Source organism: Lynx rufus, unplaced genomic scaffold (genome assembly GCF_022079265.1).
Source record: "Lynx rufus isolate CCGP_SWC_20201006 ecotype Redwood Valley unplaced genomic scaffold, mLynRuf1.p SCAF_1, whole genome shotgun sequence".
Classification (NCBI taxonomy): Eukaryota; Metazoa; Chordata; class Mammalia; order Carnivora; family Felidae; genus Lynx; species Lynx rufus.
The window spans coordinates 4266482-4290228 of NW_025814823.1; the positions used below are offsets into that span (position 1 = coordinate 4266482).

The 23747-nt window shown below is 45.7% G+C and overlaps 1 protein-coding gene across 2 annotated transcripts in view; it reads right to left on the minus strand.

The window, feature by feature from the left end:
- The window catches only part of MIPEP (mitochondrial intermediate peptidase), a 195862-nt gene that overhangs the window by 34100 nt on the left and 138015 nt on the right, over positions 1–23747 (minus strand). Inside the window, exon 19 of one of the 2 annotated variants that reach the window (XM_047077771.1) lies at positions 4886–5350. The exons of the other annotated variant lie outside the window; for it this stretch is intronic. Coding sequence (XP_046933727.1) covers positions 5253–5350 — 98 coding nt within the window. The 3' untranslated portion in view covers positions 4886–5252. Of the gene's footprint in view, positions 1–4885; positions 5351–23747 lie in introns of those variants that run through there. 2 annotated transcript variants of the gene reach the window in all.

The window sequence follows — 23747 nt, forward strand, 5'->3', positions numbered from 1 at the left end:
TTTGCCAGTTTGCTTGGCATTTTTTCCAAACGTTCAACAGGGACTCCGTGCAAGGTTCTTTGGTAGCAACACGGTGTGGTAAGCAACACGCTTTAGAAGTGTCTTCTAGGGGCACCTGGGTGGCTCATTCGGTTGAGTATCTGACTCTTGATTTCAGCTCAGGTCACGATCCCAGGGTCGTGGGACCGAGCCCCGAATTCTGTGCGGAGCATGGAGCCTGCTTAGGATTTGTTCTCTTTCTCCCTCTGCCCCTTCTCCCCCACTAGCACTCTCTAAAATATAAAATAAAAATCCCCTTAAAATCAGCATCTTGTATTTTGTGGGGGGAATGGATATAAAATAATCTGTCTAGGTTTCAGTCTCTCTGGTTCTTTTGGGGCGGCGGTCACCTCTTTGTTCTGGAATCCTTTGCTCATCTGTTTCACAGAGGCAGTCCTTCACTTCAGTCCCTTTTCTCATTTCGGTCCCTTTTCTCGTTCCTCCCTGTCACTTCCCTCAAGACCTCCCTGAAGACGTACTTGCTCTTACATTCTGGTCTAACCTGTAACCACACACTAGAAGTCCCTTCATTCTTCGGCACCTGTTGACTACACAGTTAGCAGTGTTGAGGGCAGAATTCAGATTTTAATCCTTGTTATTTAGAGCACCCATCACAGGGCTTAGAAAGCTGTAAGTGATTCAGTCTGAACAAATACCAACCGTGCTGAGAATTCCCACACGGGCAGGCGTGAGAGAGACAAACATACTACATGTCACACTTCCTATCGTGCGTGTTTTTGTGTGTTCCAAGTGGTTCTCAGGACCTCGGCTACTGTATGTACCCGAGTGACTGCATAGTTGTGTCCCTCACCCCCAACAGGGTGCTGATGTTGCTTTTACGTAAGGAGACCAACTCATGTTGTCATGATTAAATTCCCCTGGCCTTTGACCTCTCAGGAGCTCTAGGACTTGCTAAGTGTTCTAACAGTGATGTATCCCAATCTTCCCTAATGCAAGTCCTTGGCTTTCCCCGGTCTGATGTTGTAACATTGTATCATATTCTGCTGTGTCTTCTATCTGCCCATGGGCCCCTTGGCCTCCTCAATGGGTCATGTGACCATACAACACTGCATCCGTGTCTACGTGTACACTTGAGAGCCTGCAGAAAACACGCATGTTCCCCTGAAGACGTGTATCAAGTGGGAAGGGTAGCGAAGTTGGCAAGGAACCCAAGAAGCTGGCTCTGGTCCTGCGTCTGCCAGTGACCGGCTCTGTGCCACCAGACAGGTCACCAAGCCTGCCTGCCTCAAAGGTGAGGAGCATCCCATGAGATAACTACACGACAAAGTTTTCCGTAAACTGAAAAAGGGCACACGAATGTCGAGCACTGTCGTTGTTTAGTGTTTTATCTCAATCACTTTTACCAACCAGACTAGACCTTGGGTGTGAATACAACGTCTGTCTGCACAAATTGTTCCGTGAAGTCCCAGAGACGTTTTCTGAATTTGCTTCCAGCAGCCAAGCATTTCTTCAGAATTGGAAAAATTCTTTAAATTTGGCTCTCATGATTATTAAACTTTCTGTAAATGTTCAATGATTAAAATTAACATATCGCCTACTTTTTTTAAAGTTTGGGAATAGAAGAAGAAGAATGGAGAAAAATAAAAGGCCAATCTCCAAACACTAAAGATAACCACATTAACATTTTATTCATTTTCCTACAGTTCCTTTTCTACGTGATTTTTTTCGTGCTTATATATTCATAAGTACTTCGAATTGGATTTTTGGAAGCTGGTGGTATATCATGATTACAGGAGAGAATTTTGCCCCCGAGGAATTGCTGTGCGCTTACGGGTTTATTCCCATCATAAGGAAAAGCATTCATAATAAAATAATTTGCTTTTATGATTTATCCAGCTGTTATTTTGAAAGAGGCAGTGACCCCTCTGCATTCTTAGAAGCTCCATAGGGATTTCCTTTCCTTTGATGCTTGGCCTAAAGTATTTTTTCTTTTAGCAATTTTTAAAGAAAGGTACAAAGCTTAGATGTTTCCTGAGCCCTTATATATCTGAGAATGCTATTTTGCATCTCAGACTTTACCTCTCGAAACTTTTTTTCACTGTCCTTTGGCATTTAATGAAGATGAACAACTGCATTCTGGGATCACCGTAATTTTTTGTTCCTTTATGTGTAAGCCTGTTATTTCCAGCTGAATGTTTTTAGTAGTTACTTCCCAGCTTTGTGCAAAATGTCATCCATAGGTACTCCAAAAAAGGGGGTGAGGGTCCTATGATCAAATGTGTTTGGGAAATACTGGTTCCTATATGCAATGCTAGAGATGTTTTGTAATTGCAGGATTGCTAACTTTCCACACTTAGTTAGCATTTCCCAAATGTATTTCACAACAGGACCCTTCTGAGTTCACAAGTAACAGCTACTGGGAAGTGTTCTTTCTGCAAAGCCCAATTTGGGATACGCTGGCTTAGAATTTTAATTATATTCATAATTAACCTCTCAAAGGACAGGCAGATTGCGTCTACGCAAGGGTCTCTTTTCACTGTTTTATTTGTTTTGGTCTGGAATGCAGGATTCTTTTCTTTTCTTTTTTAATTAAAAAAACCTAAAATACACTAAGGTATAATTTACTGTTTTAACCACTTTTAAGTGTACAGTTCAGTGGCATTAAGTACATTCACATTTACTGGGCAAACCATCAAAATCCCCTTGTTAAACTGCACACTTATTTTTTCTTCCCATCTCAAAAAAGTTTCCTTAAATCCCCTGAATGGCATGTATCCACCAGAGCAACTCCAACGTGCTGGAGGCTGTTTTGAGCCGTGGGAATGCAGAAGAATTGATCTTTTGCTCTTGCCTTTGTTCCTCAGAATTCTGTCACCCAGAGGAGGTGGCTCCCCTCTCAGCCACCTGGCCGTCGGTCTCACCACATCTCTTTGAGCTGCATCCGGAGATGCTTCTCAAGGTTGACCTCGACAGTCTTGCTCTTTTCTGCTTGGATCACGTTTTAAATCACTGTACTCACGTCTCAGTTTCTCTGCCTTTTTTTTTTTTTTTTTAGCTTATACTATTACCTTGTTTTTGCTCAGCTTTTCTTTTATGGCTTCATTTAATAGTGTGTTTTCTCAAATCTCATTGAGAATACCAGAGAGGTTTCCTACAATGTGCTTTATTTACTTCCTTTAAAAAATAATTTTCAGGGGCACCTGGGTGGCTCAGTCGGTTGGGCATCCGACTTCGGCTCAGGTCATGATCTCACAGCTCGTGGGTTCGAGCCCCGCGTCGGGCTCTGGGCCGACAGCTCGGAGCCTGGAGCCTGCTTCGGATTCTGTGTCTCCCTCTCCCTCTGCCCCTCCCCTGCTTGCGCTCTCTCTCAAAAATAAACATTAAAAGAAGTTTAAAAAATAATTTTCCAAGTTATTACCTTCCAAGTACTCTTTCCCTTTCCTTTTTCTTCTGTTTGTACAGAGGCTCCACACAGAGTCTCCTCCTCCCTCGCCTTCGGCGAGGAAAAGACCCAGAGGCTTCTCTCTGGGTTTCCCAGGGGCACCGTTTCTGACCGGCGGGTTGATGTGTCTTCAAGTCCATTCCCAGAACGGAGTTAGCGTTTGTGTACTGTGAGTTTGTCCGGTAAGATCTTTCCTTTCCTTGGCTCAGAGACTGAATAAATAGGGTGGAGCTCGGACACAGTTGCATTCCTCCCTGGGCACCAGGATCGGGGCTCTTCCTGTGGCCATCACCCCGCCAAGCCTAGCCCGCCCTTCCTCAGTGTTGTTCTGGGTATAGAGACGGCTCCCCTGGCAGGCTTGCCCTATTCCCTGCTTCCTGCCCAAGTATTCGCTGTGAGATGCAGTTTCCAAGTGTTCGCAGACGGAGAGATTCAAATGGGGAGGAGGCGGAAACACGATAAATGGCAGCACCCTGGCCAATGTAAGCGTCCCGCCCTGGTGGTAGGCCAGCGGCTCTGCCTTCTGGCAGGTGCACGCTTCGGGTTTCTCAGCGCGAGCAGGAGGTGGGGGCAGAAGGGAAGGTCTGTCAGCCTCGCGCCCAGGGGGATCCGGGACGCGTGGGCCACTGACATTTCTTCATCCGGTCTCATCTGTTTCTGAGCTTGTAGAAATTCCTCCAGATCCTACGAATAGGGTGGACATGTGTTCTAGCTGTGGGGATTTTAAATCTTGCCGTTTGCATCATCTTTGGTCATTTACTGAGAGGCAGAAGAGGGTGTTAGCGGATGCCATTTTAAGCTCAAGTCTATAATTAAATTCTCGACTTTGATGGTAGGAAAAACCCACTGAAGAATTTCTCTCCTATTAGTAACAGGCAGTGATACAATATGCAAGGATGCAAAGCAGATAGGTTCAGGATGAAGGCAGACGTGGCCTGAATCCCACTTTCCTTGTTTACCAGTTGCTGGATCTTGGCACACTGCTGGTTGATTGCCCTTCCCTTTGTACCTTCATAATCAAGCCCGAAAAGCATGAGTTCAAGTCCTCTCTGTCCTGAGTCCACCCGTGCAGTGCCCAAGCACTCAGACGAACCCAGTGCAGTCAACTACAAGTACTTTGGAAACCATAATTACTCCACGTGCATTTTCTTTTTTTTTAAATTTTTTTTTTCAACGTTTATTTATTTTTGGGACAGAGAGAGACAGAGCATGAACGGGGGAGGGGCAGAGAGAGAGGGAGACACAGAATCGGAAACAGGCTCCAGGCTCCGAGCCATCAGCCCAGAGCCTGACGCGGGGCTCGAACTCACGGACCGCAAGATCGTGACCTGGCTGAAGTCGGACGCTTAACCGACTGCGCCACCCAGGCGCCCCATCCACGTGCATTTTCAAGTGGCAACCATTCAAAAGAACTACATGTATAACTCTTCTCAAGACTGTTTCAAACTAAAATAAGTTTGCTTTTAATTAAGTCTCTAATTGAACCAATTAGAGATCAATGCAAGGGGAAAAGTTCAACAGGAGACTGGTTGGATTAAGGAAATGCCCATACTTTGCATTTAACAACGCTAGGCTCTAGTTTTTATTAGCTCATTGAGTAGATTTCCATATGTTCAAAAATCTGCCAAACAGGCTAAAAGCCAGAATAATTAAAACAAATTATTTATTCCCAGTTCCATCCATTTAAGCTTTTTCAGAAGTTATTACAGAAGCGAATACTGAAAGCAGAAACGAGAGTTCACAGCTGTAACATTTATAGCAAAGTTCATCTCTACAATGGCCTTGATTTAAAAGATCCAAGGTGCTTCCATCACTCAGAATCCATGAGGAAAGTTTCGAAGTCCGGATCCAAGTCAGAAACAAGGGCACTTACAAAGTCATCAACGGAAGGACATTTCTGAAGCATACCTGCAAACAAAGAAAAGATCACCCAGCACACCCACCTGCAGACAGTAAAGAGGAACAGAGACACTCTGCACTAGGGGAACATTCTGGCTTTTTGAAATGAGAGCTTGGCTCTGTGACCTACGTGAATACTACAAAAAGTCGTAAGTAAAAAAAAAATTCATGGTCAGTATGTGGGTCCTGAAGCTATTTATGATTTTAATATATTTTTACTATCTAATCAGCAGTTAGAATAGAGATTTGGGACCAACTAGGTTTCCCCAGAGTTAAAAAAAAATTTTTTTTAACATTATTTATTTTTGAGAGACAGAGAGCGGCAGAGCATGAGCAGGGGAGGGGGAGAGAGAGAGACACACACACAGAATCCGAAGGAGGCTCCAGGCTCTGAGCTGTTTGTTAGCACAGAGCCCGATGCGGGGCCCAAACTCACGAACCGCGAGACCATGATCTGAGCCGAAGTCGGACACTCAACTGACTGAGCCACCCAGGCGCCCCTCCCAAGAGTTTTTATATTGCAGATATTACTATATACTTAGAGTGATGTTAGAAGACTGAATTGTTAGTTATCTTTGAGTGCATTGGTTCAGAACTTAATACGTTTATTTGCTTATCAAGTTTTACTGTCAGGTTCTATACACTTTAAAATCAATCAAGTGTAACTCTTTTGTAAAAATCTCATATCAGAGTCAAGTTATTGGCTTCCCTCCAGATTTTCCTATTTTGGAGAACTCCTAGATTTGCAACTTTCTAATTGTATAATGAGGAATCACTTAAAATATCTGGTACTCCGAATTCGTCATTTAACATTTGAGGTGGCTATAAATATAAAACAAGAAGATGTAATAGAAAACAAGGAGGCATCATGTCTAGCATGTCTTAACAATTCGGTAAAAAGCTAAATTTATCACCACTCTTCACTCTCAAAGAAGCCAAGATTCAAGCAATCAACGTTGTTGTTTTGACCAGTATTCTTGGCAGATAATTCTTGGCTAACTCAAGGGTTGAGCAGGGCTCTATACACTGGCCTTTAATTTGGGGGTGGATCCCATAAAACTCATTCCAACACAGAGACATTAAAAGATTGACAGAGTCCTCTATTATCATCTCAGTCTTTAATGCAATTCAATTAAGATGTCTTGAGTATTTACTGTGTGTAAAGGATGAGGCCAGGTCACGAGCATTCAAAGACAAGTAGGCTAAGTCACAATATGACTAACTGTGAAAGCTAAAATTATGAAGTGTGTAGAAGAAAATACCTTTGTGACTTTGAGGTAGGCAAAGGTTTCTTAGACAAGAAAGTAACAATAACCATAGAAGAAAAAAAATGATATGCTAGATCTCATCAAAAACAACAACAACAACAACAACAAACTTCTGTTTTTTAAAAGAAACCATTAAGGAAATGAATAGGTAAATGACAGAATAGGGGAAAACACTCAACATAATATATATCTCATAATGGATTGGTATCCAGAATATATAAAGGACTCCTTCAACTTATAGAAAGTATTTTTAAAAGGCACCTGGGTGGCTCAGTCAGTTGGGTGTCTATTGATTTCGGCTTAGGTCATGATCTCCTGGTTCATGATATGGAGCCCCATGTCAGACTCATGGTGACAGCAGGGAGCCTGCTTAGGACTCTCTCTCTCCACTCTCTCTACCTCTCCCCTGACTCGTGGGCACTCTCTCTAAGAAATAAACATTTAGGGGCGGCTGGGTGGCTCCGTCGGTTAAAATTCCTCCAGATTCTCCTGTTTTGGAGAACTCCTAAATAGAGCTTTGCCTCAGGCCATGATCTTGCAATTCTTGGGTTTGAGCCCCACATCAGACTCTCTACTGTCAGTGCAAAGCCCACTTTGAATCCTCTGTCTCCCCCTTTCTTTGTCCCTCCCCTCCCACGCGCACATGCGCTCTCTCACAAATAAAAAATAAACATTAAATAAACAACCATTCTTAAAAAAAAATTTTAAAAGGGACAACAGGTTTGAGTAGACCTTTCACAAAAGAAGACAAGCAAATAAACACAACAGGCACTGAGAAGACACGTCATCATTGTCATCTGGGGAAAGAAAACTAAAGAACACAACCACCAGAATGGCTAAAATTCCAAAGACCAAACGTAGGCAAGGCTGTGGGCCAGCCTGCATTGTCACATATCAGTGATGGAGGGGTGAAGTGGTACAACCACTTTAGAAAAAGATCTGGAAGTTTCTTCTAAGATTCGCACACACGTACCCCACGATCCAGCCATTTCCTCCCAGGTATTTACCCGGGGGAAATGAAGGCATGTCAACAAAAAAGGATTTTACAACCCCCAACTGGAAACGACACAAGTTTCCATCGCTAGGACATGGATAAAGAAACACGGTATATTTGGAAAGTGGAATACCACTCAGCAACAAGAACAACAACCCACTGATGAGTGAAACAACAACATGGCTGAATGTCAAAAGCCTTCCACGAAGGAGTGCATCCTGTTGGATTTTATTCACAGGAAGTTCAAAGGTGGGCCAAAGGAGTCTCTGGTGAAAAAACATCAGAAGAGCTGTTGCTTATGGGCGTGGAGAGGACAACTGACTGAGAAGGGACACAAGCCAGCTCTCTGGTGTGATGGTCATGTTCTAGAGATGGGCAGTGATCGGCGTTATTAAGCGTATATATGCCTCAGAATTCATTAAACGGTACATTAAAGATGTATGCATTTCACTGTCTATAAATATTACCTAAAAAAGAGAAATAGGCATATAATAGTGTCTAGGGCAAAATGTACTGCTGTCTGACACTTGCTTTGAAAAATTATATATATTATATACACATGATGGCTTGAGGGGCGGATACAGGAATGGATGGTTGGATGTCTGACAAAGACAATAAAATGTTCATTGTAGAATCTAAGTGGCAAGTGCGTGAGTGTTTACTGTTCTTTTCATTCAACTTTTCTGAATGTCTGAAAAGTTTCAACACAAAACGTTTGGGAAAAAGTCAACTGTGGGTGTTAACAGCATGCAAAGTGCAGTTGGTGGGAGAAGAGAGGGAGGAAGATGAATTCTGATGGAGAGATTCAGATGGCTTTGTGGAGGGATGGGATCTGAGTGGAAACTTGAAGGACAGGGAAGGGTCAGGGTCAAATTAGGCCCTTCTAGGTGGAGAGGACGATGTAGGAAGGCACGAAGGTGGGAAAAGGAAAAGAATGTATACTGACCACTAAGTGGTCTGCTGGGGTCTTGGAGGAAGGGTGGAGGCTCCGGGAGACGTGTTTTATGAAGACTCTAGGGCTTGGGACGACAGTGACCAGGATGAGAAGGTAACTGGGCCAGAGCGTGAGAGGAAAGCCAACAGCTTGTCACATTTAGGTGCCGGGTTGGGGGGCGGGGGAGCCATCAGGCCTCAGTCGGCCGTGAGAACAGAGTTTGGGGGCGGGTCCAGGACAGGACACATGGCCATGGTCATTCCCATCAGGGGGAGCGGCCGCGTGGGAAACTGCCCAAGGACTGGCTTGCGTGGCGGACATAAAAACAGTCGTGCCAAACACATACTCGTAAGCCACGGACTAGACCTGCAGTAGTTAAGAAAATAAGAATGTTGTAATGTTTTCAACTGCAGATCACAATATTCTCATCCTCATCCGAGTTCAATTCTACTATCTTCACCCAGGAAATATCTGAGAAATAAGGAGAAGCTACTGAGGGGGAAGTTCATTGCTTTGTCTTTATTTACAAAACTAAAGTTCAAAACATAGTTTTCCTTTCCCAGTAAAATAATCTCTACGGGTGAAAGAAGGCCTTTCCTCTGACCCAGCCGCGTCACTAAGGATGGAAATGGTTGAGTCTTTGATGGTTGCTAAAGTAGCCCATTTCACATTAGATCTTTAGATGTAGGTCGTTGCTTAAGTAGAAGCAATCTGATTAATAAATCAGGTTTCGGGCACTTCCTACGCGCCAAGTTTCTTAATGCAGAGAACAGCTGTAGGGAAAACATCTAAACGTGGCTCTCAATCAAACGTGTTAACCTATTACACCCTTTTCTTCCCTTTAGTATGTGAAACATTCTGTAATTAAATGACTGGTCATTTATAATTAAATGCCTGGGCCTGTCAGAAGGTAAAACCCAGTTATTCAGAGCCAACCTGTTCAGTTAAGCATAGCCTCCTGTCCCTTTGAAGTGGTTCACTTTAACTCGACAAACTGCCAATATAAATATGACCTTGCTCTGTCCTTCGCGGGACACGGACCTAGCTAGCCCACGCCCTTCTCCAGTCTCCCATCCTCCACCGTGCCTGCGTCTCAGGGAATGGCAATTCTAGCGACAGCACAACAAAAACATACACGCTCATGGCATTTTTAAATAAAATCTGGTCAGAAGTGGTTTGGTCATTTTTGTATGTCATGTGACTGCTAGAGACGAAGGTCCCCAGAAGAGGAAATCAGGACTCACTGGGATAAAGAATAGTCCTGAGGCAAGAATTCTCTTGGCATATCGTGATGGTATCCTTGCTTTAATTAGATTTAAATGTTTGGCAAGTGTCGACATGAACTAGCTTCTACACAGAGAATTAAAAGAAAAATGCGACGTTTGCAGGCAGTTCCTTAAATAAGAAAAATTGAAATTAGCTTTCATATGTGTGTATGGCCCAAAAAGTTCCAGGAACTCTTTGATTTTTTAAAAAGCTGACAAAGACGTCCCCCTTGTCTTCAAGTCGTAATCTTAAAGGGTGATGATTAGACCCGCGGTCTCTTGGGAGCCCCTGGGAGCCAGGTTGGAGCTGTTCAGTCCCTGAGTGGAATTTCCAAACGTGTTTCACCGTGGAAGTTACCTAAACTGGAGGCGGTGGAGGGGGGGGGGGAGGGGGAGGGACAGACGGATTTTGCCAAAAGAAGACTGAAACCTCACAACTAAAAACAGGGAAGTGTTGACAGCCATGTGAGAAAGACAAAGTTGCATTAGGACAGACTCCGCACATATCCGTTCATAAAAAGGAAAAGAGGGAGTTGACTTTCGTCTGTCCTAGAGGAAGAGACAATACATAATGAGTAGTTGAAGAATGATGATTTAATTTATTTTTCTCCTCATTTTACCTGAGGGGCAAATGGGCTAATAAAAGTCGGTGCAAGCCAGGACATTTTCGTCTCGACCGCTCCGCTCCAACTAGCATGTTTCATAACCTTGCAATTATTCTGGGCCCGACTAAAATAAATGATGATATCAAAAGGATTCCAAGACTGACTCTTGAGGCAGTGGGGGTTTCCAAATTGTACTCTGTGCTATTTTTTCCAGTGCCTGTTGGCACAGAGCTGGGAATAAGTGAGGGTGAGGACAGCAGGCATGAGGACCTGACCCCACACCCGGCTGGTCGAGAAGGGGTTCATCAGAAAACAAAGTGCTAATGGCAGGTATCTGCCGATCATTTACTATGGGCCAGGCACCTCGCTAAGAGTATCAACTCATCTGAACCTTAAAGCACATCTGTGAGGAACCTACCTTGCTGATAAAGCAGAGCAAAGAGAGATCACACGATTCTTACTTTTTTGTTGTTGTTGTTGAACCCTGGAAACCTGGTGCCAGAGCCCACGCTCTCGGAGCGCGGGGATATACTGTCTCGTGCCTTGGAATTTTGTAAAACAACACATTCTCAAAAGGTCCACATTTAAATACCGGCATCCCGGATACGACAAAACCCGTATGTGTGGGGACATTCTGGACGGGTCGGGGGAGTCTCATAGCTGCCTGATGCCACCGCGGCTATACGGACCCAACCTATTAATTGTCCCCTCGCTGCCTTGAAGACGGAGCCAAAATGTCCATTGTCTTTTGGGCAACTCGGTTTTGGTGCCACAGTTTACCCTTTGCAAACGGTCACAGCTACTTAACTATCTGTGGCGGTGGAGTGCAGAGGACCCTGGGAGCAGGCTCTACTGAAAAGGCCGTACGGGGAACGTGGCTTTGCCCGGCCGTGACCGGGACCCGAAGCTCGGCCGTGCTTGGCCGCTGCTGCTGCAGTTCGAGGCATGACACTGGCAGAAGGAAGTGCCTAGGAGCTCTGCACTTAAGGACGTCTTCTGGGTGGCCTCCAAGTATCTGTGGTAACTCCTTGCAAACAGAAGCCCTTACATGTTTAAGGGGCTCCCAGCTCTGCATATTTCTACGCTTTTACCGAGAACAAATTCTGTCAGTTCCAAGATGAGTTCAGTGCGTGTACGAAGCTGCCGGTTTACGCCCTGTTAGTTTGTAATGTACAATACATAATCTAACCAGGCCATTATTTAAATATCAACATATTCTTGGCAGGAACTCTTTAACCTCTTGAGTGCCCATCTGGATGTCCAAGTAATACAGTTATTTGAAAAAAAAAATGACAGGGCAACTGGTTGGCATGTCGATTTTTGCCTCTAAGACAACTTGGCAAAGAGGGAATCTTGGTCCCCTTTACTAAGTGCCCCAGGAACACGGGAAATGACTGGGGCACTTGAAACCACTGTACATATACATTGAGCTCCCAACACGGGGCTCGATCCCATGACCCTGGGATCATGCCCTGAGGCAAAATAAAGAGCCAGATGCTTAAATGACTGAGCCACCCAGGCACCCCTAGAATTATTCTGAACCTTGGAAGGGAAGAGTTAACGCCTCCTCTTTGGGTCTATTTCACATCTTGCTTAACACCAACCAAGGGTGCCCAAATAAAGCCGTGGCTGAGTATGACCAAAGTTTAGTGAACGCAAAGCAGGGTGACTGAAGTAACTATAAATAAAATCTTTGCTGGGGCGGCTGGGTGGCTCAGTCAGTTGGGCGTCCGACTTCAGCTCAGGTCACGATCTCGCGGTTCTTGAGTTCGAGCCCCGCGTCGGGCTCCGTGCTGACGGCTCAGAGCGTGGAGCCTGTTTCAGGTTCTGTGTCTCCCTCTCTCTCTCTGCCTCTTCCCCACTCGTGCTCTGTCTCTCTCAGAAATAAATAAACACTACAAAAAAAAAATCTTTGTGAAGTTTTTTTTCTTTCAGTCATTCACTTATTCACTCACTCACTGTGTATCTGAGCGCCTAAAGTCAACTGAAGGCACAGTTACTTATTGGGAAGGTACAGTATATACACTATGTATAAAAGTGACTAAGAATCTGTTTTATAGGAATAGAAAACGGCGTAGTTCTCAGACAAACATCATGGGTATTACCTGGGAACCTGCTAGAAATACAAATGTTTGGTCCCACCCCCAGACCTACTGAATCGGGAACCGGGAGGGAGCTTGGCAGGCAGTGATTCTGATGAAGTGTGAGCGCCGCAGCCCAGATGGACATGTGGAAGCTGAGGAAAGTGGAAAATGCGATCGGGTTTCTCTCCGTGGGCAACCCTAACTCGCACAGGACGGGGCAAGGGAGATGTATTCCTGTTCTATTCAGCTAACCTAGAAAAAAATATTTGTTTCTCAAGTGACACAGGAAACAAAAGCAGGATTGGCTTGGGACGCCGTTCAAAGTTACGACTGCCAGGCCTCGAGAGAGAGGACACAGCCGGCTGGACGGGCCCCTGAAAGGGTCCAGTGGACTTGGCATGAAAACAGTCTGAAAATCTGGGGGCGGAGGAGGCGGGAAGGAAGCCGAGGGGAGCCGTGGCGCAGTGGGAGGGGGGTGCACCGGACCGGCCTGGCTGAGAGGGGTCCCAGACGGGAGGCGAGCTTCGGAGGCGGGAGGCAGGGTTTCTGTTTCAGGAAAGGAAGCAGAGTGTACTTTGATCCCTAGCAACTCCCCGGGAGACAGCGCTTGGTGTCTCTCGATGACTGACTCTCTGGTGAGGACGGCTCAGAACACATCTCAGAGGCTTCCTTCACGTAGCGATCGATTCTGACCGTTCGGGGCTTGAGAACTGCAATCAGTTCTGTCCTTGAGAACTGTCCTCCGTGGACAGGAGCCCAGAGGGCCCAGCAGGGGCGCCTTCTCCAGGGAAAAGACAGGGAGGGAGGTCCATACAGGAGCCCGTGGTTGGCAGGAATGTCGCGAATTCTGTGAAAGTGGGGTCCTCCTAGGGTGACTCAGAGAAGGGGGGGCGGGGGGGGGCTGGATGTTGGTGAGGTCGACTCCCCATAGACTTGACAAGCTCCCTCCTTGAAGGGGTTTGGAAAGGACACCCCGGCCTGGATGTTCCATGCCCCATGGCAGGGAGCAGGCGTCCTACTCAAGACGGAAAGTCTGTGCAAACATTTACAAAAAATTAAATGCCCCGAGTACCTGTGTGCTAGAGACACTAGGCACACAGATATGAGTGGGACACGATTTCTGTTCTTGACAAGTTCATTATCTGGGGAGAAAACCACGGAGATACGTAATAGTGAATGTAGAACGAACGTGTATATAAGGTAAGACAGGGTCGGCGCAAAGGCGGGAGTGATTGAGTCACGAGCTCATCGTGGCGAAAGCCCCCTGGGACCATGTCGTTCTTTCTCCCGAGACCCCGGAAACTGCACCTTCTTCTGAGCTCTGCTGTGACTTCCCCCTTTGATTCTGTGGCCACCTGCACAGTATTCCAAAAAAATTCTGCTGTGGTAAGCCAGAGTGGGTTCTATTTTTTCAAGAAGATTCCTACTTGATAAGAAGATCAGTTCACAAGTTATTAAAAGGAATTTAGGGACACCTGGGGGACACTGATATTTTTGTTTGATTAAGGATCAACTTTCCAGACCCAGGGCTTGGACTAGAGGCAGGTAATTTTTTTTTTTTTTTTTTTTTTTTTTTTTTTGCGCACTTAAGGAAGTCTGTCTTTCCTCAGATTCAGAAAGCCTGAGTGATACACAGCAAGCTTTATGTCGGATTTCCTCTCTCCAAGTTCACTGGGGAGGAAAGGAGAGTCTTCCTGGCCAAAGAGGAGAGACAAGCATCCCATTGTCTCACAGTCCTGGCCAGGTGTGCTGGGAGGCGTAAAGGGGGTCTAAGAAGCAGGTAGGATTGTCTCAGGAGTGTTTGGGTCCTCCTGAAGCCGGTTCTCTCCCTGTACAATCAAGGGAAAAAATCGCCTTTACGTTTGTGGGTTTCAAAGGTGCAACAAAAGTTCGAGGATTGGCTGTTGTCCGAGGCTGGCCAGGAGAGATGAGGCCTGGGTGGTCCATATTCGGGGGCCAGGTGGAGGTAAGCCCGACACCTATCGGACTGGCCACGTGTTCAGAGCCCAAGATAGCCAGGGAAAAAGAACTCCTCAGTTCTTTGAAAATCAAAGCTAAAGGGCAATCGTATTCTGACCTTTTAGACACTGGTATTTGGCTTAAATTATATCAGTCAAGTTTACAGTTAGGGCCTACAGGTACCATTTATTTAGGGGTCAGGCTGGTGGACCAAGACAAGCCGTAGGCCCCCAAAAGGGAATGTGCTGGGGAACCCCTCCTGGGAACACAGCCCACTCTGTAACAACCAGCCAGGTAACTACCATGTGGTCTGATAAACAACCTCGCGGGCAATGTGCAGGTGCAGGTGAGGATTTTAGGCTGAATGGACCGTTATCTGGCTTGGCATAGCGTTCTATAACTTAACATTTCAGTGTAATTCTCCTCTTCTGACTATACCAAGGTTCTCCTTTGCAGGGATGCCCAGGGGAGATAGAGAGGAAAGATAAATTCTTCCTTTTCTAAACAAAACTTCAGAAGCCTCTAAACAAGGTACTATATCCTGATGGTTAAAGCGAGGGTTTGGTGAGCGACCACCTGAATTAACCAACTGGGTAAGGGACCTTAGACCAGTCCCTTAACTTTCCATACCTCGTTTCTGCTCAGAGCAATCGGAAGTAAAGGTAAAATGTTAGAGTGGAATATAATGTTTGAAAATCATAAACCTGACAGAATGTCACCTTCTTTGCTAGACTGTTGCAAGAATTAAATAGGATGGTGCGTTTCCGACAGAAAATGCTCCATAATTGGTAACAATAACAACCAGATCCAAAGGTTTATAAAGACCTACTTCCCAGTTCAGTGAATTGAAGAATGAGGTAGGTTGCTTACTTATTTATTTGCACAAGGTGAATTCCAAAACATTGGTCTGTGATTAAGAATTTAGGATAAGCTCATCAAACTCACAGTCCCAAGCGAGTTACCCAACTTGGTGTACTTTTTTCTACTTTTTGCCGTATCTGCTTTTTAGGAGATACCTAACTGTTTCTCGGCTAAATGAAGAAAACTAAAAAGAGGGAAACAAAAGATGCAACGAAAACCCTTATTAGGAGCTGTGAGAAAAGGTTTGTCAAGAAGAGATCACCGGTAGGGGTGCCTGGGTGGTTCAGTTGGTTAAGAAGAGATCACCGGGATGATGGGAAAGTTCTGGAAATGGACAGGGGTGATGGTTACAGGATCGGGAATATAGGACATTGTGAATGCCCACTGAAATGCATATTTAAAAATGGCTAAAATGGTAAATTTTATATTGTACATACTTTACCCTAATTTAAAAAACAGTGAGGACGAGGGCCCAACGTACTAAGATAGAGCCTTTGATTCCCCCAGATGGTCAGGTGGCCCTGCCACCTCGGGGCTCTGCTGGCAAACACAACAATAACCAGGACGTGCCGACAGGCAGCTGAGCCCTCCAGACCTGAGAATGAGGGAAAAGGCCGGTCTGCGTCCGTTCTAAAAAACCCATGGTAACAGTAAATGGCTGTCTTTCGTGAAATCATCACATGTGCCAAACGCAGCTCCGTCTGATGAAGAATTACAGTACAAAGGCTGGCCTGGCAGTTTGAAAAGCCTGAAGTGAGTTTTATGAGATCAGAACTCTAATTCCAGATCTGACTCTCCCAAGCCTAGGGCAACCACACTGCTCACCTTGTGCACTTTGAAGTTTTTCTCTGCTACAAGGCTGTGGTTACCCACACCTTTCTCTAAAGGTGGATTCCCACTATCTCCGATCAGTTCCTGGGAAAATCAGAACATCAGCCAGAAAGTGAAATTCCTTTCTTCCTTTGAACTGAGAAAACCTGGTGCCCCCCCACCCCCACCCCCAGCTCGGTTACTATCCGTCTCTGGTCAAACGGGAGGTTCTGTCTACGGGGCTGCTGACTGGACGGGTGCAGAGGCCCTGAGCTTCCTGCTGGACAGACGCCGATCCAGCCGGAGCCCCACGTACGCGCTGTGTTTGCAAACTGGTTTCTTTTCACTTTATCGTCAGACGGAATAATTCCATTTGCAATTACACTTCTGGGTCACAAAACATTTTGCCTTTTGAAGCTCCACGTCTTCCTTAAACAAACACACCCACATATTAAACGTACACACACCCTCTTCAAAAATCAGTGCGTTTACAAAAGGGAGGTCTTAGCCTTGAGAACGCAGGTGCTCTCTTCTCTTCCAGCTCTTTCTTCCAAAAAGCTCTCAGCTATTTCAGAGGCCACGTTGAGTAAACAGCCAAACAAGCCAGAGATTAGGGATTCTGTTAGTAGATTCTGTTAATAGATTACCTCTATTACTGCAACTATGTCATAATCCTGGAGCCACTAAATTCTCAGCCTGCTTCCAGGACATGCTTCCCTCCTTTATCCCTGTTACGCTGTGCAAGGAGACAGGGTTGCTGCCAATGAGTGTGTGGTGAAGTGCCAAAACCTGCTGGGCGTTCTCACTCGACAAATCTTATTTGGCTACGCGCAAGCCAGTTGATATCTCACCGACTCTGGTTAGCACACGTCACCTTTCGCCACTGTCCCTGGGTGGGGGGGGGGGGGTGGATCTCACTCCGAGACCTCAACGGTACCTTCCTTGAGCATCAGTGTATTTGTGCCCAACATTACAAAAGAACGAACGGGAAAACACAGTGGAAGAGGCACACAGCCACTTCTCAAGCCGAAGCTTCCTGGTAGGACCTGAAAAATCAGTGGAAGAGACTACCGGTCCTTCCGAGACGCGTCCAGGCGCCCGAACCGGAGTCGCACCCCCACCAGGTGCTACGCTGTGACCCTGGGCAGTAAACTTGGGAAGCACCACAGGACTGCTCAGTGCGTGAAGCGGGGGCGGGGGGAGACACAGGACAGCGTGCTCAGCACAGCACCTGGCACGTCAAAATCTCCCCACCGATGTTTCTAGCAAGTAGTTACGGGTATAGTTACGGTTTTCGCTCTCATTCCTGTGGTTGCTGCCACTGCTACTCTCTCCAGTCCACTCAACTCCAACAGTGTAAAAGCAGGAGAAATTAGTCTGAACTGGTTCATGTTCGACATAAAGCACTACTTATCTTAGGAAAATCAGCATGTGAGGCCCCTGCAGCCTTTTAATGACATTCCTATCCTAACGTGAAAAAGCACGTGCATCAGAAGGAAGACCCAGGGGAGTGGGGTGCTAGAATTCCAATTATTTTGAGGGTGTGATGTAAGACTTCAAGGATTTTTTTAAAGCTCTTTTAAAATTTTTTTAAGGTTTATTTATTTTTCAGAGAGAGAGAGAGAGAGAGAGAGAGAGAGAGAGAGAGAATGAGAGGGGGAGGGGCAGAGAGAGAGGGAGACACAGAATCCAAAGCAGGCTCCAGGCTCTGAGCTGTCGGCACAGAGACCGACGCGGGGCACCAACTCACAAACTGTGAGATCATGACCTGAGCCGAAGTCGGACGCTCAACCGACTGAGCCACTAGAATTCCAATTATTTTGAGGGTGTGATTTCAGATTTCAAGAATTTTTTAAAGCTCTGTTTTCTTAAACTGCTTGAAGGGAAAACATAAGTGGAGTTTAGCTGTCCTCCTGACCCTACAGCTTATTCAAACTGAACATACCTTTAGTTGTGTACGGAAAAAGACTGAAAGTGAGACATGTGTTACTTGACATTCCCTACCTTGTATGATGAGGTAGAAAAAGAACTCAATAATCTTATTCAAATATTTGCGATGTGAACTCTGGGATGAAAAGGGATCGATCATTCCATATTTAAAAAAACAAAAAAAACAAAAAAACTTTAATCTCAACATAAACCAGTAAGTAAAAGAGAAAATTAGGTTTTGGCTTGATCGTTCCTTGATCTAAGTTTCGTCATTAGTAGTGTTCCATAATCATCAAAAGGAAAAAGTTTCTCTTAGAGATAGTCGAAAACACTCAAGTAAACACCAGAAGATATCTTGTAAAACGATCTTGCAGGAAACGAGCCAATTAAACCAAGAGACATCTTCCTGTCTCTGCGCTCGCTGGCAGCATTTCAAACAAGAGTTGGTTAGCAAATGCCAGTTTCAACTGCCCCCCTAAAACCTGCTCTAAATCTGTGCCACTGCTATCATTATTTACCTTTTATCGGTATTCTTGCTAGATGGAAACGCAGCAGCGCACCCCGATATCAGTCCCGCCTGAGGTTAACTGAGGGCTCCTAACTTGCTCAGCCCTTGATGCTTGAGGCCTCCGGGTGTCACGCTAAGAATCTAGATCAAGAGCTTTGGGGCAACGACACCTGCTTTGCTAGCCTGTCTTTAGCCCACTGCCAACAGCGCACGTTTGTAACCGCATGTTAAGAACACCATCCATAATGACTATCTTTAAAGAAGCCTTTATAACATTTCCATTAAGCAATCAAAAAGAGCTGAAAGAGTAGTATCTACATTCTTTTTAGAAGGTAGTGCGGTTGATAGCATCTAAAAGTGGAATTGCTGGTGTACTTCCTGGAAGGAGTCTACCACAAGTTATTTACTTGGGAACAAAAAGACGCTCACATCTCAAGTAAAGCCAACCTCCAGAGGCACTGTCTCAGACGGCGACACAAATGGCAGGGGCTCCGTCACATTTACACAGCAAGGAGAGGTTACGTGAACGCAACTCGCCGAAAGTAAAAGGCCACAAAATGTGTATCAAGATCTATACCTTCAAGAGCACAGGGGTGGAGTGTTGTGAGCCGGCAATGGGCCCCTCAAAGGCTTTGAAGACACAACGGCCTGGGTCAAATCCTGACAATGCCATTTAATAGCTTTGCAACACTGAGTTAGTTCCTCAGGGTCTAGGCTTTATGTCCCATATATGCGAAGTGCGGATAACACCGCATATCAAATCAATGTTATGTGGATTACAGACGCTGTGTCCGCACCTAACACACTTTTGTTATGTCACTGTCCCTTGTACTTCTGCAAAGCAAATCACCTTCCTGCGTGCTGACTATCTGAAATCATTGAGTAGGAACTTGGGATGCCCAGGGTTTAAGAAGAGGTACTCTACACCCTGAATGCCAGTGAACACGCAGGGCCATGGTCTTTTGTCTAAAGGGATTCTCCACCCATCCCTTCTATCCAGTTGTCGGATTATCAATACTCACTCGCCCCGTAGGTAGAAGCAAGGAAGTGTATTGAAATGAAAAGTGCCACAGATATATATGCAAGTGAAACCATGGATTGCGAGTAACTTGTTCTGCGAGTGTTCTACCAGACAAGCAAACATTTCTAATAAATTCTAACTTGATACACGAGCGATGTCTTGCAATACAAGTAACATATGACTCCGAACAACACACGATCACAGCGGAGCCAATGGTTCCTCTCTCTCTCTCTCTCTCGCTGTGGGATTGTGGGCGATCACCTCCCACGCTCGGATGTAGGTCTCAGGCGTCGGTGTTTGGCAGAAATCAGTGATTTTTCAGAACGCTTGGAAGGCGCCCACAACTGGCACTAGTCTATTTTTTGTCACTTCAAAGCACCTATAAACAGTCCTTTGCTTTTCCAGACAAGAGAAAGCTTAGGAATGCTTTGCTTCATTCTAGGTCAAGCGCCTGCAAATATAGACCCTTTCTTCTGCTGCCTTATTGCCAGTTACATTATATACAGTGTATGACAAGAGTTTATGAATACTGCACTGTAGTCAACATCTGTTGGGCATATACAATGGCCCCTATGCAGGAAAAGATTCCATTGGGCCAACAGATAGCGTTGATTCCATTAGTGATAGTGAAAGTCGTCCCACACAATAACCCTCCTGTCTCTTGTCTCCCTCGTACCAACCATGAAGGTTTTCAAACGTAAGTGCGGGTTAACTTACTTTTCTTTACATTTTGTATTTTCTTTATTATTTTGTATTATATTACAGTATTCTAATCATTACAACATTGTAATCAACATGAATATCTTTGGGTTGTGGAACGAATCATCTGACTTTCCATTATTTTTTATGGACAAATTCACTTTGATATACAAGTGCTCTGGATTACAAACGTTTCTGGAATGAATTATGCTCGCCAACCAAGGTTTTACTGTATGTATGTGTATGTATGTACACACACACACACACACACACACACAAAGTATACACTGATAGGTTAAAAGTTAACATCCTGAAAAAAGTTAAAATTCTATTTAAAAGTTACCTCCCCAGAGGCTTTTCATCCTCTTTGCTAGCAAAAAATTATGTTGCTGAATTCAGTCATTGGAACACTGACAATAAAATAGGGGGGAAAAATCCAAGGATAGGAGATGCTTCTGGGTTAAGTTTTGCAGAAGAAAAGATCTGTCATTTCCTGGTAAAGGCTGACTTCTTTTTATCGGTGCAAAGAGATCGATAAGTCATGTGGTTTCTATTACCCTACACTGTAAAAGTTATACAAAATGCTCATCAGTTTCTAGTATGATAGTATGCAGTTCTCTGCCTGATACGTTAACAAAACACTGTAACCCACAGGAATGACTTATTCCTGGTGCTCCAAAGTCAATTTATTTAGAAAGTAAAAAAAAAAAAAAAAAAAAAAAGGAAAAAAACCCACTCTTTCCATGAAGGCATTCCATTTACAACACCTACATATTTTCTCTTTTGTTTAACTTTCACTGGAACGCTGACCTGGTCTTTTTACACGCAAAGAGCATCCGAGTGGCTATTCCAAGGGTGGGTGCCTCTGATCGTTATAAAACGCTCCAGGAATAGACTCGGTATATTTTGCGTGAGAGCATCTGGTGAAATCAGGCTGCGGCTCCCCAGACGTGCCGCCCATTAATACGACAGGTGTGGAGAGAGCGGAGGGTCAGCATCGTGTCACATTTACTTACGTTTACACCTTCAGCACATCCCCTCCCGGGCCAGCTCACCTGGCCGGCCAGTCGGTGCCCGGTGTGCAGGTAGCCGGCCGGCGGGAGGGCGGGGGGCAGGAGTGGCTGAAGCCCAGGAACCCTGCAGGCCCCCAGCCTTGTGTCCCAGGGCGGGCTGCACAGCCCCAGCGTGGGCGCCTGTCTGCAACTCCACCTCCCAGAGGGCGGCTTCCTGTAAATCTGACAGGACGCTCCAGGGTCTGCAGTTAGCTTACTGGTTTATTTCTGTGTCCCTCAAGTGCCTGCTTAGCAACATTCAGTAAATATTCACTGAGCTTGAGTGAATTAACATCATCAACAACGAACAACACTTTCCTTCATTCTGTCAGATTGCTTACTGGTCACTACCCTAAGGATATTAAAATAATACATTTTCACGAAAGACTGTACAGGGACAGCTCCTCAGTCTTACGCTACGGAGGTTGGGTGGCTAAAAGCAAAGGGGCCTGGCTGCCAACACACACAAGGTGGCTGTCAGGAGGGAGAGACGTCGGAGGGAGGTGGTGGCGAAGGCCAAGGCCTCTGGGACCCCCTGTTCCCAGGGAGAGTTTTACTTCGAGTTGGCCCTACTTTAATGAAGCCCCAAGAGTTGACTCACCTCGTATAACAAAGCCCGCTACTTACTGCCGTAAATCAAGTTGCGGAATTTATCTCTGACCTCCCACGGCAGTGGAAACACATTCCATTTTAATGCCTGTTTCTTAAATCACTGCTAATTCACCAGACTGACTTGGTCGTGCATTACGGGAATTATAAAGCACAAGGTAGGATCTATTTTCTTCTAACCTTGTAGAACACCGGTTATGCGGTGTAATAAATACACGTAGTGCATAGCGGAAAAGCTCTACGAAGAACACAGATATGACGAGGAGCCAAATGGATGGCGGTCTCTTAGGAGCCGTGGCTCCCTTCTCCCTCCCGACGAAGGCTCTTTGATCAAAAAGGGATTGAGGCCAGCGAAGCTAGGGTCCCGGTGTGGGTACGGCCGGTGGGGCAGGTGGAAGCCAGAAAGAGTGGCAGGACTGACAAAGCAAACCTGATATCCGGACAGCTGGGCAGACACGGTGACACGAAATCAGAGGGAGACGCTGAACAAGCAGGGGATGAAACTTTCACTGCCCGTCTTTCTCTTTTATGTTAGAAAAGAGCTTTCGCAAAAATATTTGGGCCCATAAATCCCTTAGGAATATCTCTGTGATATAAAACTTCGCAGACAAGGCGAATAAAAACCTGTCCCCTTTCTAACAGTCCCCACTTTTTTATGGCACAAGAAATAGTTCACCTTTTCAGCATATTTCAAAATTTATGTATTTGCTCATTTAACATATCCTTACCGAGTGCCTGTTGCAGGCACTGGAGACATGGCAGGTGCAAACATCAGTCCCTCTCCTCTGACGGGGCTTAGAGTTTATGCGAGAGCGCAGACGACAAACCGAGAAATGAAATAATACATTACACGTTATGTCAGGAAGTAAATACGTGCTATGGAAAGAAAAAAAAAAAAAAAGACACAACAAAGCACAGAAAGGAGGTACCGAGAGACAGGGAAGGCCTTCCTGACAGTGAAAGGGAAATAAAGATCTGTATTTTTTTTTTCAACGTTTTTATTTATTTTTGGGACAGAGAGAGACAGAGCATGAACGGGGGAGGGGCAGAGAGAGAGGGAGACACAGAATCGGAAACAGGCTCCAGGCTCCGAGCCATCAGCCCAGAGCCCGACGCGGGGCTCGAACTCACGGACCGCGAGATCGTGACCTGGCTGAAGTCGGACGCTTAACCGACCGCGCCACCCAGGCGCCCCAAAGATCTGTATTTTTAAACATCTGAGCAACCCATGCAAATTCATCTGGTTTACTTCAAACAGCATAGTTTTGCCTGGCATGCCGGTAGTTTTAAATCGTCTTACCTTCCGATATTTCATATATCTGAGGGCTTTCCTCACAAGCCACAAATGGAAAACACACTCTGGGGCGGGCACTCGTCGGCCACAGCGCACGTCTTGCGAGCACGTCCTGGCATTTCTTTACCCTGAGCCCCTACACGCCCAGGGGACACGGGCGTCAGCTAAGTCAGGCAGCACCTGGCACGTGTGAATCGCTCCCTTGAAAATCCCACTAATTAGAAACAGAGAAAGCAAAGAGGCACGTTTACAACAACGACGACGACGACAACTCGGGAGTAAGCATCCAACGCGCCCGTACATCCGTTCATTCTCCCACAGTGTCCAGCCTGCCAGCTCTGTGTCAGGCACGGCCACGTTCAGGGATTAACCGGACGGCACGATTAGAACGGCAAGCGACAACCACAACTGGTTGTTAGTTTCACGAAACGATGCAAAATGCCTCCTCCCGCGAAGTCAGCGTGGCTGCGTTTGCACAACAGGGGAGAGCGGTCGAGCGAGCGCCGGACAGCGA